Genomic DNA, 17741 nt, shown 5'->3' with positions numbered 1-17741 from the left:
ATGGTCTTTTGCGGCAGGCTTCTTAGCACAGTGTCTTCCAAGTTCATCCATATTGCAAGTGTATCTCAGCACTTGCTTCTTTTTATTGCTGAATAATATTCCATTGTATGAATATACTACATTTCATTTATTCATTCATCAATAGATGAGCATTAGGATTGGTTTCACTTTTTTGGATATTTTGAATAATGCTGCTATGAGTATTCATATATAGGTTTTTTGACATGGACACTATAATTTTATAAATGTTTTTATAAGACTTTTACAGTTTTAGACCTTATATTAAGATCTGTGGTTCATTTTCATTGTTGTTTTTGGTGTACGGTAAGAAGTTGCGAGGTTAAGAGTCCAATTTCATTCTTTTGCTTGTGGATATCCAATCCCCCCCCAACACTATTTGTTGAGAAGACTCTTCTTTTCCCATTGAATTGTCTTGGTACCATTGTCAAAAAGCAATTGATAGTGAATATAAATATTTATCTCTGGACCAAAGATTCTGTTCCATACAGACCTGTTCGTCTCTTCTATGACTCTGCCGCAGTGCATTGATTGCTGCTGCAGTGCAGCAAGTTTTGAAATTCAGATTATGAATCCTCCAGGTTTGTCTTCTTTTTCAAGTTAGTTGTGGCATTCTGGATCTTTTGATCTTCCTATGAATTTTATGCTGAGCTTGTCAATTTCTACAAAAACAGGAGCAGGGATTTTGTTAGTGATTACATTAAGTTTATATATCAATTTGGGGGTATTATCTTAACAATATTAAGTGTTTCAGTCCATGAATAGAATTTTTTTTTAAAGATCTTTAATTTATTTTGGCAATGTTTTGTGATTTTCAGAGTATAAGTTTTGTGCTTTTGTTTTCAGAGTATAAGTTTTATACTTTTTGTTAAGTACTTTTGTACATACTTACCTAAGTAATTTAATAGTTTTAGTGATACGGTTTTATAAAAGGAATTTTCTTAAGTTTTCTGATTGTTCATTGCTGGTATATAGAAATACATGGTTTTTATATATGGATATTGTATCCTGACCCCTACTGAACTCATTTAATAGCTCTCAAAACTTTTTGGTAGATTCCTTAGGATTTTCTATATACAAAATCATCTCATCTGCGAGTGCAGGTAGTTTTATTTATTCCTTTGCAGTCATATTACTGATTCACCCTCTTTGTTATTGATCCATTCAAGTGTTCTATTTCCTGTTGAGTTGGATTTAGTAATTTGTGTCTCTCTCTTGGTATTTTTCCATTTAATCTAAGTTATCTAATTTGCTGGCGTATAGTTGTTCATAGTTTTCCCTTATAATCCTTTTTATTTCTGTAATGTATATAATGATATTTCTTCTTTAGTTTCTGACGTTAGTAACTTGATCTTTTTTCTTGTCCAGTCTGGCTATAAGGTTCAATTTTGTTTATCCTCTAAAAGAACCAATTTTTGGTTTCATTGATTTTTCTCAGTTGTTTTTCTGTTCTATTTCATTTTGTTTCCACTCTAGTCTTTATTATTTCCGTCTTCTGCTTGCTTTCATTTTAGTTGCTCTTTTTCTAGTTTCTTAAAGTAGAAGGTTTAGTTATAGATGTAAGCTCTTTTCATCTTTCTTTTTTAAGTTTACTTATTTATTTTAAGAGAGAGATTGAGAGAGAGGAGCGGGGCAGGTTCAGAGAGAGAGAATCCCAAGCAGGCTTTATACTATAAGCACTCACGAACCTTGAGATCATGTTCTGAGCCAAAATGAAGAGTCAAAATGCTTAACCAACTGAGGCACCCAGGCGCCCCATCTTTTTTAATATAGGCATTTACATCTGTAAATTTACCAGTGAGCACTGCTTTACCTGCATGCCATCACTTTTGGTATGTTATGTTTTCATTTTCACCATTTCTAAGTGTGTTTTCTTATTTCCCTTGACATTTATTCTTTGTTATTTACGAGTACATTGTTTTATTCCTACACATATTTGAAATTCCCCCAAACTTTTTTCTTTTATTGATTTCTAATTTCACTTCATTGTGATTAGAAAATATACTTGGCATAATTTCAGTTTTTTCAAATTTATTAAGGCTTTTTAAATGACCTACCAAATGATCTGTCCTGAAGGATATTCTTGTATTCTTGAGAAGCATGTATTTTCTGCTGCTTTTTTGTGGAGTGTTCTATACATGTCTTTTTAGGTCTAGTTGGTTTATAGTGTTATTTGAGTCTTCTATTTTCCCTGTTGATTCTCTCTCCTTTGTCTAATATTGAAAGTAGGGTATTGAAGTCTTCAACTATGATTATAGAAATGTCTGCTTCTGCCTCCAATTCTGTTTTTGCTTCATTTATTTTGAAGCTCTGTGTTGAGTACATGTATGTTTTTAATTTTCATGTCTTCTTAGTAGGTTGACCTTTTAACATGAAATGTCTCTTTATCACTAATATTTTTTGTTTTAAAGTCTGATATTAACTATACCCGCTCCAGATTTCTTGGTTACTGTTTGCATGGTATCTTTTTCCATTTATTTTACTTTCAACATTATTTGTGTCTTTGAATCAAAAGTGCATTGGCAATGGTGGTTGTTTATTTGAGCATTTGTTTATTTTCTTGTGATGTGGCTAAACTAATCCTGCAAAATCTATTTCCCCATAATGTGCAGCCTTAGATCTCTCTGCTCAAAAATTTTAAAATGTTTTTTATCTTTTAGCAGGGCTACCACAGGTTGACATAACCTATTATTTAAGTTTGTTCTTTGGCCCCCATAGCCAGTTAGATTTTTATTGTTTACTGTGGCTTAGAGGTCACTCTTATAGTCAGACTGTTTATATTTTTTTATCCCATGTTCACCGAGAAACTACTAGCTTGGAGGTTTGCCATGGTTGACTGGATGTTTTTAAGTTGTGGCTTCCTAGGAGTTGACCCTGAATTTAAGTAGAGTATTATGAGGTTTTACCTTGTGTTGGTAAGTCCATGTGGGTTGGGGAATGCTTTCCTATCCGTCCTGCACCATACTCGGATTGCCCTTGTGTGGGTGCAAGGCAGTACACGTACACAGGTTTCTTGACCTCTAGACTTGACTGCATTCCCGAGAGGGTTCTTGGCTGTCTCTTCCTACTTCTCTTTCTCCCTTGGCTGCTCTGCTCTTTTACTTGTGTCTGGAGGTGCTTGCTTCTCTTTATTGCTTTTTTTCCACCATGCATTTTCTTGTTTTTGACTATACCTATAGGAATGGAGTTTTGTTTCAAAATAAAATAATTTCCCGCAGGCAGACCTGCTACTGAGCTCTTTGTCCTTTTGATCTGCCCTTCACCCTGATCAGAACCCATGCATTGGCAGTACGCTGCCACTGTATTTTACCTGAGCTGGAGTCAAGGACCAACTTTTCCTAAAGTAACACCCTCTCTCTACAAATGGACACGTGGGGGAGGGATCAGCAGTTCTTCCTCTTCCTCCTTTTCCCCTATCAATGTGAAACCTCTATCCTAATAGGCTAGGGTGGGGAAAATTGGGACACAGCCTTTTGCACCTAGAATGTCTGTTGTTGTAAGAGAGGCCGTAGCTGCCTGGAATGGAGCTGGGGAGGCTGCTTCTCCCAGGGTGAAACCATATTCCCAGTCTGGGAATTGGAGGGGAGAAGGAACCCATATCTTGGCCTAAGTAGAATGCTCAGGGTAAAGCTATAACGTGGAAGTAAAGGGGTAGCCTAAGGGAGCAATCATGGTGGAGATGCCAGAGACTCACTCTGTTCTTACCAGATTTGGTAGATTTTCTTGAATGTATGTTTTGCCATTTGCTATATGCCCTTAAGACAATATCCAGAGACTTTAAATTACTTTTTAAAGATTATTTTTATCACTTAGATTGTTACTTTGCCCGGGAAAGCATCCACTGAGATACTTATTCTAAAATTCTGGAAGTCATCCCCTTTCCCCCTAAAATTATATTTTTCCCCCTTGGGTTAGATTATCTTAATAATACACCAAATACACTGAAAGTTGCCTAAGTGTTCACCACATAAAGTGAAATATTGCCATTAGTGAAAGCAGCTAAAATATCGTCGTTTAAGTTGCTATTGTTGAAACCTACACTCATGACCTTATAGCTTCCTCAAAATGTGTAGGAAAATCTAATTATCTGACTCACCTTTCTTACTTACGTGCTATTGTTGGATATGGTTTGTTTGCTTCCTTTTTAATTCATACATACTATAGGAGTGAAAACATTACCTCCGATCATAAAGTTCATTAGCCCATGCTTTTGTTAAATCACCCTAGACCAAAAGTAGTGTGCTCTAGTTAACTTGGAAAGCCAAATGTCATGAAAGAAATTTGTTTTTATGAGCATTTTTAATTTGAGGGAGACCTTAAAAACATGTCCAAGACCTTATCAGTTATTCCTTATAGTTCTATAATATTTGTGTATAAATTTCTTATTTTGTACTTGGAAGAAATGGATCATTTCTCACTAATCTCTCCACTGCTTCTTAGGTTTATTTCTAAAACACATCCATCTCTGCAATTCACACACATGGTACAATAGATAACTCTTTACGTGCTTCATACATTCATGCATATCTTTCCTGATACTCTTTCTCCTCTTCATTTGTCAGATCTCACCTGCCTTCACCAAACTCAATATTACTCTTTCCTTTAAGTGTCTCTCTGTTTCTCCAGTCAGAAGTAATCCTACCTTTCTTTTGTTCCACTGGCAAGTTTATGACTTTGCTAATTTTTTACTTATAATTACATATCTTCCTCTGTAGGTTTAAGATTTAATTCATTTTCATCTTTTTATTGCCACATACTTTGTCATTGAGCTTATTAAATGAATGAATAAATGAATTAGTGATTAAATGAATGGTGAAATCTTTTGTTTTACAGTCGAGAGACCCACAAGATCGCAGTATTTTATGTTGCTGAAGGACAAGAAGACAAACATTCCATTCTCACCAATACAGGTGGAAGTCAAGCATATGAAGATTTTGTAGCTGGTCTTGGTTGGGAGGTATTGTTTTTATTCCTTTTTTTTTTAATGTTTATTTATTTTTGAGAGAGAGAGCGCAAGTGGGGGAGGGACAGAGAAAGAGAGAATCCCAAGCACTTTCCACACTGTCAGAGCAAAGCCCGTTGCAGTGTTCACAAACTCAGGAACCATGAGATCACAACTTGAGCTGAAATCCAGAGTCAGATGCTGAACCAACTGAGCTTCCTAAGCACTCCAATTAGGAGGTATTTTTAAATTATGCCAAATATCATTGTATTTCTATTTGGAAGCAGTGGTTTTCTTTTGATTTCTAGCTTATTTTAGAATTATATAATATATAATATTTAGAATTATATAACTTACATTACAAACTAGTGAGGGTAGGGGGCCAGGGTTTCTGTATTCACTCAAACTGGTAAAGTGACAACATCAGTAGGCTGTGATTAAGTTATACATACAGTCTTATACCAAGAGCAACTACTAAAAAATGTATAGAAAAAAATACACTAAAACATAATAGATAAATAAAAATGGAATTCTAGAAAATGTTTAATCCATAGGAGACAACTGAAATAAAACAGAAATGAAAACAGTAAATAAACAGAAAACAAAGAATAAAATGGTAGGGTTAAGCCCTAACATATCAGTCATTACATGAAATATAAATGGTCTAAAAATACCAAATAAAAATTGGCAGAGTGCATTAAAACATATGACCCACCTACATGCTATCTAAAAGACATTCACTTCAAATATTACAGTGTAGGCTGGTAGAAAGTAAAAGGATAGAAAAGTTAATGCAAACATTAATCAAAGGAAAGTCAGAGTGTCTACAATGGTATTAGCTAAGGGAAACTTCAGAGCAATATCATAATAATGATGAAATACTCAGTCCTCCAAGAAGACAGTGTGTGTGCAGCATACAACAAAACTGCAAAATATATGAAGCAAAGCTGAATAGAACTGAAAAAGGAAATAGATAAACCCATAATTATGGATGGAGACTTTACCCCTCTCTCAACAACTGAGAGAAGAGCCAGACAGAAAATCAGCAAGTATATAGAAGAACTCAACAACACCAGCAATCAACAGAACCTAACTGGCATTTCTAGAATGCTCTACCCTGCATCATCAGAATACATACTCTTCAAGTGTCCATGGAACATATACCAAGATAGACATGTTGGGATTAAAAAAATACAAAAACAAAACAAAAAAAACCTCAGCAAACTTAAAAGCATTGAAGTCGTTCAGTGTGTTCTCTAACTACAGTGGAACAAAATTTTAAATCCAACAGAAAGATAACGGGAAAAATCTCCAAATACTTGAGAGGTTACATACTGTATAATTCTATTTATACAACATTCTTTTTTAATTTTTTTTAATGTTTGTTTATTTTTTAGAGAGAGAGTGCAAGCCAGGGGAGGGCAGAGGGAGAGGGAGACACAGAATCTGAAGCAGGCTCCAGGCTCTGAGCTGTCAGCACAGAGCCTGCTGCAGGGCTCAAACCCACGAACCGTGAGATTATGACCTGAGCTGAAGTCAGACCTTTAACCAACTGAGCCACCCAGGCGCCCCATACAACATTCTTGAAATGACCATTTTAGTAGTGAAAAACAGATTACTGATTGCCAGGGTTTGTGAGGGTAGGTTAAGAAGGAAGAGAGGATCATACTCTTTTCAAGTGTCCTGAACTTAAAAATAATGTTCAACTTGAAAATGACATAAATGTTCTGTTTCTTTATCATATCAGTGCCAGTATCCTGGTTATAATACAGTTTTGCACTGGGGGGGAAACAGGCACTCCTGTACACTGGATGATATCTGTAGAGACCTATTTGGTAGTGAGCTTCAAAATTAAAAGTGCCCTTTGACTTACAGTTCCACTTTTAATTATTTGTCCTACAGATCTACTTTCATAAATGCTGTATGACATGTCTGAGTTATTCACTACAGTATTGACTATAATACCAAAGATTAGAAACAGCCTAAATATCCTTCAAGTAGGGGACTAGTTAAATTACTGTACATCAAGAAAATAAACTTCTGTGAAATCATGAAAACAAAATAAATGAAGAAGCTCTTTACTTAATGAGTACTTTTCAAGGTATTTTACAGTGCAAAAAAAAAGCAAGATGCAGAACATTGTGTTGTGTGTATCTGTATACACATATATGTATGAGAATTTAATTGTATATACAGAGAACATTTTTGGAAGGATACCTAAGAAATAGCTTTGCTTTCTGGATGGGGAACTGAGTAGCTATAGTCAAGAGACATCAAAGGAAGAATTTTGGTATATTTCTGAATTTTTAATTCTATGAATGTATTACCAAGCCAAAAATATATTTTTTAAATTTCATAAGTGATTGAGGCAATATTGTAGTAATGGGGTAAAAACTAACTTGTTATCCATATGTTCAGCCACTGTAACTGATATTCATAGCTGAGACATGTTTAGTTCACATGGTGCAGATACTGGTTTTTATAATTCACCTTAGTTACTCAAGATTTTTTTTACTTTTAATTTTTTATTGAAGTATGATTAACATACAGTGCTATATTATTTTCAAGTGTACAGTATAATGATTCAGCAATTCTATACATTACTCAGTGCTCATCACAATAAGTGTACTCAATTCTCTTTCTCTATTTCACCCACACTCCAACCCCCCTTCCCTCTGGCAGCCACCTGTGTTTAGAGTCTGCATTTTTTGTTTGTTCCTTTTTTCCTTTGTTCATCTGTTCTGTCTTTTAAATTCCACGTATGAGTGAAATCATAAGGTAAATATGACTGACTTTATTTAGCATTGTACCCTCTAGGTCCATCCATATTTCAGATTTTCTTTTTAAAAACATACATATAAAGCAGTTTCTCTGGAGAGATGGAAGCAGTGTTTAAGTTTCTTTTTTCTTTTGTGTTTCTTTTTTTTTCCTAGTATTTCTTTAACTTTCAACAAGAGAAGACAAGTTGCTGGCTTTGTGTATCACACAAGTCTAGGGAATATCTCTCAATGCAGTGACCCTGATACTAGCATGTCTTTTATTTATACTCAGGAAAACATGTGTAAAAATCTGCACAGATTAATTTGTAGTTTTTTAATGCATGAGAAGTGCAGTTAAGTTCTGCATTTTTGTATTTTTGTTCTGAGCTTTGTGATAGGTACTAATAATTAAGCCAGTTTCAGTGAGTAAATATGACATACCTAATTAATCATCTTATCAAAGTGACATTATTGTTTTAATTTCTCCGTCTTGATTTTTGTCACTTGATTTTTCTCTCTGGCCTTGGTGTCCTCCCATAGCCTTTACAATTTAGCATTAATGCCTAGTAGCCTAACAAAAGATGCATAGTGCACAGCAGTTGATTTCTTTCCTAATTAACTCCTACTAATTAGGGATCCTCAAATACTTAAGAAAAAGTACCAGTGTGAACAAAACAGCTCTAACTAATAATTCTGGATCAAACCTTACTTGGGAACATGCAAAAGACTTTGTTCTCCATATTTATGCAATTTGAGAAATTTGAGTCTTTTTCAATAGTAAGTTCTTGAGTTTTGTTTAGTTGATTAATATTATGTGTCTCTTCGTTGCTCCCAGGTCAATCTTACAAACCACTGTGGTTTCATGGGAGGACTACAAAAAAACAAAAGCACTGGATTGACCACACCATATTTTGCTACCTCTACAGTAGAAGTAATATTTCATGTATCAACAAGAATGCCTTCTGATACTGATGACTCTTTGACCAAAAAAGTAAGTGCTGAGAAAAAACATTGAGTTAAAATCCTAGTAGTTAAGGAAATAAATATATAAAATATGTAAGCAATCTAACTGGTCAAGCACTATTTCTGAGTTCTCCACACTCTTCACCTAATGCTATCTTCAGAAACAGGATTGTTGTAGAGCAAATGCTGTTTTTTAATGATAACGTTGAAAGTTAACTGCCTTAACAAAGGATTTGTCTTCAAGAAAATGGGGTATGACAAATTAAAAGCTTCTTTATGTGTTCTGTTTGGTGAAATTGTATTTCAAGTCTCTTCATACATGGATAGATATAGCTGTTATATTGATTGAGAGAGAGCAAAAAATATACATAAGTTATTATGTACTTAATAAAAGCACTTAAAATTTAACATACTTTATCATAAATTTTAACTGAAACTAATAGAGCAGATAAAATAAGCGTTAATTAATGAAAACCATTTTACTACCTTAGAGTTTATGAGAGATATGATGGAATGGTTTTAATGGCCCACATCTTTTAAAACCTACATTACCATTTTTCTGTAGCTAGCACTCGCATTCAAAAGTTGTTCTGCTACAGTTGTATGTATTCAATCAATGTTTGGTTTTCTTAGAAATATTTTTTTTAATATAATTTATTGTCAAATTGGCTAACATACGGTGTATACAGTGTGCTCTTGGTTTTGGGGCAGATTCCTATGATTCATCGCTTACATACAATATTCAGTGCTCATCCCAACAAGTGCCCTCCTCAGTGCCCACCACCCATTTTCTTTCTCTCCCCTACTCCCCATCAATCCTCAGTTTGTTCTCTGTGTTTAAGAGCCGCTTACGGGGGGTGCCTGGGTGGCTTAGTCGGTTAAGCGTCCGACTTTCGCTTAGGTCAGAATCTCGCGGTTTGTGAGTTCGAGCCCCACGTCGGGCTCAGTGCTGACTGCCAGCTCAGAGCCTGGAGCCTGTTCTAGTCTGTGACTCCCTCTCTCTCTGACCCTTCCCTTGCTCACGCTGTCTCTCTCTCTCTCTCTCTCCTAGAAATAAATAAAACGTTTAAGAAAAAAAGAGTCGCTTACGGTTTGCCTCCCTCCCTCTCTGTAACTTTATTTTTCCTCTTCCCTTCCCCCATGGCCTTCTGTTAAGTTTCTCAAAATCCACATATGAATGAAAACATATGATATCTGTCTTTCTCTGACTGACTTATTTTACTCAGCATAATACTTTCCAGTTCCATCCACATTGCTGCAAATGGCATGATTTCATTCTTTCTCATTGCCAAATACAACCCAGCAATAGCACTACTGAGGAGAAATATTTTCAAGAGTAAAACCTTGTCCAGCATTTCTTTTCTTTACCTTCTCTTCCTCCTCCTTCCTCAGCTTATTAAAAACTGCTAATTTAATATCATTGGTCATTTTGCTTGATACTCTTCCTGATATCAAAACCCTTTATACTTTATTAATAAACTATGAAAATTATCATTTTCTCACTGTTTGTAAAGAAACTTAAGAACCTCTCAAATATTTTATAAGATTGATTTAATACCCTCGATGCCTTTTGTTTGCCATTTAGAATACTATTGGAAATTGCCTACTAATTGAGTAATGGTTGATAAAACTAAATGGATGCTAATTAGATTGCAGTGAGTAGTAACAATGGAGGTAATTGATAAACGTAGGGAAGTATATTCAGTAACAGGTTTGCTATAGAATTTCTTGTCCTATGGTTTTTAGAAATAGAAAATGAGCCATGAATACTGACAAGAAGATGGTAAAGAGTTGGATTGAAGTAAAACTTTAAGTAAGCACTTTCTTCCATCAACTCATTTTAAATCTCTATGAAAATAAGCTACACCTAGAGACAATTATGAGTATAGTGCAAAAAGATAATTTTAATCATTAAGAACTTGGCCATGACTCCTATTTATCATTTTCATGTTTCCATATACAACTTCTAAAGTTTAAAATTAATAGTATCTTAGATTGCAAACACAAGAACAAGAACAAAGCACATTATTTTTTTGTTAAAAAAACTGTTTTATTTTTAAAGAAAACTATGTCAGGATATTTTTATTTTACTATATTAAACAGGAAAATTATGTGGTACTTAAAATTTTATTCCTGTGACCTTTGTACAAATGTTAAATAAGTAAGATTTCTTATTTTCTTCAAAACAGTTATGAGGGTTTGTCCTTAATTACTTCAGAAGTTTCTGAAAAGGATGTTAACAATTCATTACCATAAAAAAAATTAATTTTGGAGAGGATTATAACATTTAAGAATTGTTAAATGGTTGAGTTCTAATTAAAATTATATTGTTAAATGGTAAAATTTGTAAGTGCTGGATTTATTAGAGAATTTTAAGGGATTAAACATTGAACACTAATAGTTTGTTACATCTGCACTTACAGAAAGTTCTTTTTATTGTGGTAAAAAAATATATAATCATTTTCACCTTTAAAAATTGTTTTATTTAATATTTTTAGGTTTTGGAAATCTCTTTTTCACTGAGGTATAATTAACATGTAGTGTCATATTAGTTTTAGGTGTACAGTGTAATGATTCAACATTTCTATACATTACTCAGTGCTCATTATTATTGATAAGTGTACTCTTAATCCCTTTTATCTATTTCACCCATCACTCTACCCTTCTCCCCTCTGGCAACCACCAGTGCTTTTCTCGGTATTTAAGAGTGTGATTTTTTTCTTTGTCCATTTTTTCTTTGTTAATTTGTTCTGTTTCTTACGTTCCACACATGAATGAAATCATATGGTATTTGTCTTTCTCTGACGTTTCACTTAGCATTATACCCTCTAGGTCCATCCAAATTGTCACTGATGACAAGGTCTCATTTTTTTTTAATGGCTGAATGATATTCTAATGTATATATATTAAAACATTTTCTTTATCCATTCATGTATGGATGTATATTTTGATTGCTTCTATATCTTGGCTCTTATAGGTAATCTGCAGTAAACAGAGGTACATATATCATTTCAAATTAGTGTTTTGTTTTCTTTGAGTAAATCCTCAGTAGTGGAATTACTGGATCATATGGCAGATCAGTTCTCCAAACTGTTTTCCCCAGTGGCTGCACCAATTTGCGTTTCCATCAACAGTGCACAAGGGTCCCTGTTTCTCCACATCCTCGCTGATACAATTTGGTGGCAGTTTTTTGGCTGTTTTTTTTTTTTTTTAAAGTTTTATTTATTTCTGAGAGAGACAGACAGACAGCATGAGCAGGGGAGGGTCAGAGAAAGGGAGATACAGAATCTGAAACAGGCTCCAGGCCCTGAACTGGCTGTCAGCACAGAGCCTGATGTGGGGCTCGAACCCACGAACTGCAAGATCATGACCTGAGCCGAAGTCAGACACTTAACTGACTGAGCCACCCAGGCGCCCCTATATTGTTTTTTATTCTAGCCATTCGGACTGGTGTAAAGTGGTATCTCATTATGGTTTTGATTTGTCTTTTCCTGATGATGTTGAGCATCTTATCATGTGTCTGTTGGACATCTGTGTGTCTTCTTTGGAAAAATGTCTATTCAAGGTCCTCTGCCCATTTTTAATCAGATTATTATTTTGATAAGTTCAAGAAATTCTCTATATTTTTTTAGATACTGTATTAAGTCCTTATCAGATATATTATTTGCAGATATCTTCTCTAATGCAGTAGGCTGCCTTGTCCTTTTGTTAATGATTTTCTTCACTGTGCAAATGCTTTTTATTTTGTTGTAGTCCCAGTAGTTTAATTTTGCTTCTGTTTTCCTTATCTGAGAAGGCATAGCTACAAAATTGTTTCTGTGGCTGATGTCAAAGAAATTAATGCCTATGTTTTGCTTCATGTCTCACATTTAGATCTTTACTCCATTTTGAGAGTTTCTTGGTATATGGTATAGGAAAGTGGTCCAGTTTCATTCTTTTGCATGTAGCTGTCCATTTTTCCCAGTACTATTTGTTGAAGGGATTGTCCTTTCCACCCATGTATATTTTTACCTCCTTTGTCATAAATTAATTGACTATATAAGCATTGGTTTATTTCGAGGCTTTCTGTACTCTTCCATTGATCTATGTGTCTGTTTTTGTAACAGTACCGTACTGTTTCAATTACAAAGTTTTGAGTGTATCTTGAAATCTGGGATTATGATACTTCCAGCTTTGTTCTCTTTCAAGATTGCTTTGGCTCTTCGGGATCTTTCATGGTTCCATATAAATTTTAGGATTATTCTAGTTTTGTAAAAATTGCTGTTGGTATTTTGATAAGGATTTATTGAATTCATAGGTTGGCTTGAGCAGTATGGACATTTTAAAATATTGGTTTTTCCATTCCATGAGCATGGAATATCTTTTCATTTGTGTCATCTTCAGTTTCCTTAATCAGTGTTTTATAGTTTTAGGAGTGCAGTTTATTCCTAGGCATTTTATTCTTTTTGGTGCAATTGTAAATGGATCTCATTTTCTCTTTCTCCCTCTTTTTTATTAGTATAAAGAAATGCAACTGATTTCTCTATATTGGCTTTGTATCTTGCAATTTTACTGAATTTATCAGTTCTTGTCATTTTTTGGTGGACTCTTTAGAGTTTCACTTATTGACAGGTTTACTTCTTCCTTACAAATTTGGATGGCTTTTATTTCTTTTTCTTGTCTGATTGCTGTGGCTAGTACTTCTAGTACTATGTTGAATAGAAGTGGTGAGAGTAGACACCTTTGTCTTGTTCCTGATCTTAGAGGAAAAGCTCTGAGTTTTCCACCACTGAATATGAAGTTAGCTGTGGGTTTTTCATCTATAGCCTTTATTAGGTCGAGATATGTTCGCTCTAAACCTACTTTTTTGAGAGATTTTACCATGAATGGATGTTGTACTTTGTCAAATGCTTTTTCTGGATGTTTTGAGATGATCATATGGTTTTTATTGTTTTTCTTGTTAATGCAATTATCATGTTGATTAGTTTGTGAACATTGAACCACCCTTGTATTCCAGGAGTAAATCCCCCTTGATTATGGTAGATGATTTTTTTAATGCATTGTTGGATTCAGTGTGCTAATATTTTGTTGTAGATTTTTGCATCTGTGTTCATCAGATACTGCCTGTAGTGTTGTGGTTTTGTTTATTTGTTTTTGTAGGGTTTTTTCAGGTTTTTGTATCAAGATAATGCTAGTCTTGTAGAATGAATTTGGAGGCTTTTCTTCTGTTTTTTAGAGTAGTTTAAGAAGAATGGATCTTTTTGTGGTAGCAGGGAGGGGAAGCTGGGAAAAGACAGAGAGAGGGGTACAGAGGATCTGAAACAGGCTCTACACTGACAGGCTGACGGCAGTGAGCCTGATGTGGGGCTCAGACTCATGAGCCGTGAGATCATGACCTGAAGTCAGGGGCTCAACTGACTAAGACACCCAGGTGCCCCATTGAAAAGAACAGATCTTAACTCCTCTTTATATATTTGGCAGAATTCACCTGTGAAGCTATCTGTTTCTGGACTTTTGTTTGTTGGGAGTTTTGTGATTACTGATTCAATTTCATTGCTAGTAACTTACCTGCTCAAAGTTTCTGTTTCTTTCTGAATTCATTTTGGAAGGTTCTAGGTTTCTGGAAATTTATCCATTTCTTTCTAGATTGTCCAGTTTGTGGGCATATAATTTTTCATAATATTCTCTTATATCCACGTTTTGTATATCTTTGCTGTTGGTTGTTATTTCTCCTCTTTACTTCTGGTTGTATTTATTTGGGTTCTCGCTCCCTTTTTTTTTCTTTTTTTTTTGAAGAGTTAAAGGTTTATCAATTTTGTTGATCTTTTCAAAGAACCAGCTCCTGGTTTTATTCATCTGTTCTATTGTTTTTTAGTTTCTATTTCATTTATTTCTGCTCTAATCTTTATTATTTCTTCTACTGGTTTTGGGCTTTCATGGTTCTTCTTTTTCTTGTTCCTTTAGGTGTAGGGTTAGGTTGCTTATTTGAGATTTTTGTTTTTTGAGGTGTGCCTTTATTGCTATAAAGTTCTCTCTTAGAACAGCTTTTACTACTTCCCAAAGATGTTGGACCCTTGTGTTTTTATTTTCATTTGCCTCCATGTATTTTGTATTTTCTCTTTGATTTCTTGGTTGACCCATTTATTGCTTAGTAGCACGTGGTTAGTCTCTGTATTTTGTTTTTTCCACATTTTTTCTTGTGATTTCTAGTTGTGGTCAGAAAAGATACATGATACAATTTAAATCTTTTTTGATTTATTGAGTGTTGTTTTTGGTCTAATGTGATTTATTCTGGAATGTTCTATGTGCACTTGTAAAGAATGTATATTCCATAATGTCTGAATATATCTGGTCTAATTTGTCATTCAAAGCCACTTTATGTCTGTTACAAGTTGCTTTATGTATTTGAGTACATATATATTTACAATTGTTATAACTCTTGTTGGATTGTTCCCTATATGATTCTTTATCGTCTCTTGGTACAGTTTTTGTTTTAAAGTCTATTTTGTTTGATATAGGTGTGGCATCTCCAGCCTTCTTTTTGCTTCCATTTACATGATAAATGTTTTTTCATCCCTTCACTTTCAATCTGCATGTGTCCTTTGGTCTGAAGTGAGTTTTTGTAGGCAAGATACAAATGTTGCTTTCTTAATCCATTCAGTCATCCTTTGTCTTTTGTTTGGAGCATTTAGTTCATTTACATTTAAACTATTGATAGATAGGTACTTACTGCCATTTTTTTACTTGTTTTGCAGTTCTTTCCGTAGCTCTTCTCTGTTCCTTTCTTCTTCTCTTGCTCTCTTCCCTTGTGGCTTGATGGCTGTCTTTAGGATTATGCTTTGATTTGTTTTTCTTTATTTTTTATATCTATTATAGGTTTTTGATTTGTGGTTATCATTAGGTTCATATATAACATTTTATGCATATAGCAGTCTATATTAAGTTGATGGTCTAACTTATGCTTGAATATATTACTACTCTTCACCCCACCTTTTATGTATATGATGTCATACTTTATTGACTTTTATTTTGTAAACACCTTGACTGATTTTTCTAGAGATAATTGATTTTACTACTTTTGTGTTTTAACTTTCATACTGGTTTTATAAGTGATTATTCTACTACTTTTATTATATGTTTGTGTTTACCTGTGAAATTTTTTCCTTTCATTATTTTTTTACAACTATTTTGGCTTTTTCTTTCCACCCAAAAAATTCCCTTTAACATTTCTTGTAAGGCTAGTTTGGTGGTGATGATTTTGTTTGTCTGGGAAACTCTCTCTCCTATTCTGAATGATGATCTTGCTGGGTAGAATGTTCTCAGTTGCAGAGCTTTTCTTTTCAATACTTTGAATACATCATTACATTCCCTTCTGGCCTACACAGTTTCTGCTGAAAAATCAGCTGACAGCCTTATGTGGTTTCCTTTGTGTATAACTGTTGCTGCTTTTAAAATTCTCTCTCTTGAGGTGCCTGGGTGGTTCAGTTGGTTAAGCATCCAGCTTCAGGATGCTCATGATCTTGTGGTTCGTGAGTTCAAGCCCCACGTTAGGCTCTTTGCTGACAGCTCAGAGCCTGGAGCTTGCTTCGGATTCTGTGTCTCCCTCTCTCCCTGCCCCTTCTCCACTTGTTCTCTCTCTCTCTCTCTCTCAAGTAAACATTAAAACATTTTTTTTTTTTTTGGGGGGGTAGATAATAGTGTTCCTATCTGTGCTTGATTTTTATTTTTTTTTTAATTTTTTTTTTTTTTTACAAATAGTTTATTGTCAAATTAGTTTCTACATAACACTCAGTGCTCATCCCCACATTAAAACATTTTTAAATAAATAAACAAAATTCTCTTTCTTACTTCTTTTTGCCATTTTCATGATTAGATCTTGGTGTGAAGTTCGTTGGGTTAATTTTGTTGGGAGTCTCTGTGCTTCCTGGATCTGGATTTCTGTTGCCTGCCCCCAGATTAGGAAAGTGTTCATCTCTTATTTCTTCAAGTAAATTTTCTTCCCACTTCTCTCTTTCCACCTTCTGGGATCTCTGTAATGTGAATGTTGTTATACTCGATGATATTGCAGAGTTCCCTTAACCTATTCTCATTATTTATTATTTTTTCTTTTTGCTATTTAGTTTGGCTGCTTTTCACTGCCCTGCCTTCCCAGATCACTGATCCATTCTTCTGCCTCCTCTAATCTGCTGTTGATTGCCTTTAGGGTATTTTTTATCTCAGTTATAGAGTTGGAGTTCTTCATCTCTGGTTCTTTTTTATATTTTCTATCTCCTCCTTGAAGATCTCGTTGAGATCCCCTACTTTTTTCTCAAATCCAGTATCTTTACAACTGTTACTTTGAATTCTTTATCAGGCCTATTATCTCTGTTTCATGAAGTTCTTTTGCTGTGGCTTTGTTCTATTCTTTCATTTGGGACCTAATTCCTCTATCTCCTCATTTTATCTGACTTTATGTTTGTTTCTGTGTATTAGGAAAGTCAGCTACATCTCCTGATCTGCAAAACAGTGGCCTTATGAAGAAGACTTCCTTTGGTGTCCTGTAGCACAGTGTTCTCTTGTTCACCAGAACCAGGCATTTTAGCAGCGTCTCCTATGTGGGCTGCATGCTCCCTACTGTTGTGGCTGAGCTGTGTTTGCATTCAGTACAGTCAACTCCAGTGGCCCACTTTGCCTGTTGTGAGCATACTGGGCAGGAGTTTGGTCCCTCTGCTGTTAAGGGGACTATCTGGGACCACCACCGACTTGTAGTTGGGTGTTGGCAGCAGTCAGACCAGAGACCTGTCCTCAACCCACGCACTACAGGGCTCTCTCCCTCTTTTGCCCTTAGAGGTTTCCATTGATGAGTGGGGCGAGCAGTCAGACCAGATGCCTGCCCCCAGTCACATGAGTAAGGGTGCAGTCACACTGATCAGCAGGGCACTCACTCCCTTTGCATTGCCAGTTATTAAGTTCGGCTGCCAGGACTGTGGTACACTGATGTGTGTGGTTATCTTCTCCTGTCCCCAGGGCACAAATCACTTTGGAGTGGTATAGGTTTCTGGTAGAGTTATTTGCAGCCGGGTTTTTCAGGGCAGGAGCCA

At 35.0% G+C, this 17741-nt stretch overlaps 1 protein-coding gene across 8 annotated transcripts in view; it reads left to right on the top strand.

Moving 5' to 3' along the window:
* The window catches only part of RALGAPA1 (Ral GTPase activating protein catalytic subunit alpha 1), a 259277-nt gene that overhangs the window by 191594 nt on the left and 49942 nt on the right, over positions 1-17741 (top strand). For 7 of the 8 annotated variants that reach the window (XM_039257004.1, XM_039257003.1, XM_039256998.1 and 4 more), the window contains 2 exons: positions 4852-4975; positions 8555-8710. In XM_039257004.1, coding sequence (XP_039112935.1) covers positions 4852-4975; positions 8555-8710 — 280 coding nt within the window. Of the gene's footprint in view, positions 1-4851; positions 4976-8554; positions 8715-17741 lie in introns of all 8 variants that reach the window. The other variant, XM_039257002.1, reaches the window with a different exon arrangement.

The sequence above is a fragment of the Hyaena hyaena genome, unplaced genomic scaffold (assembly GCF_003009895.1).
Source record: "Hyaena hyaena isolate Hyena2069 unplaced genomic scaffold, ASM300989v1 scaffold_599, whole genome shotgun sequence".
In the NCBI taxonomy this organism is placed as follows: domain Eukaryota; kingdom Metazoa; phylum Chordata; class Mammalia; order Carnivora; family Hyaenidae; genus Hyaena; species Hyaena hyaena.
The sequence above is the reverse complement of the archived record's forward strand: the minus strand, read 5'-3'. Positions and strand labels throughout refer to the sequence as shown.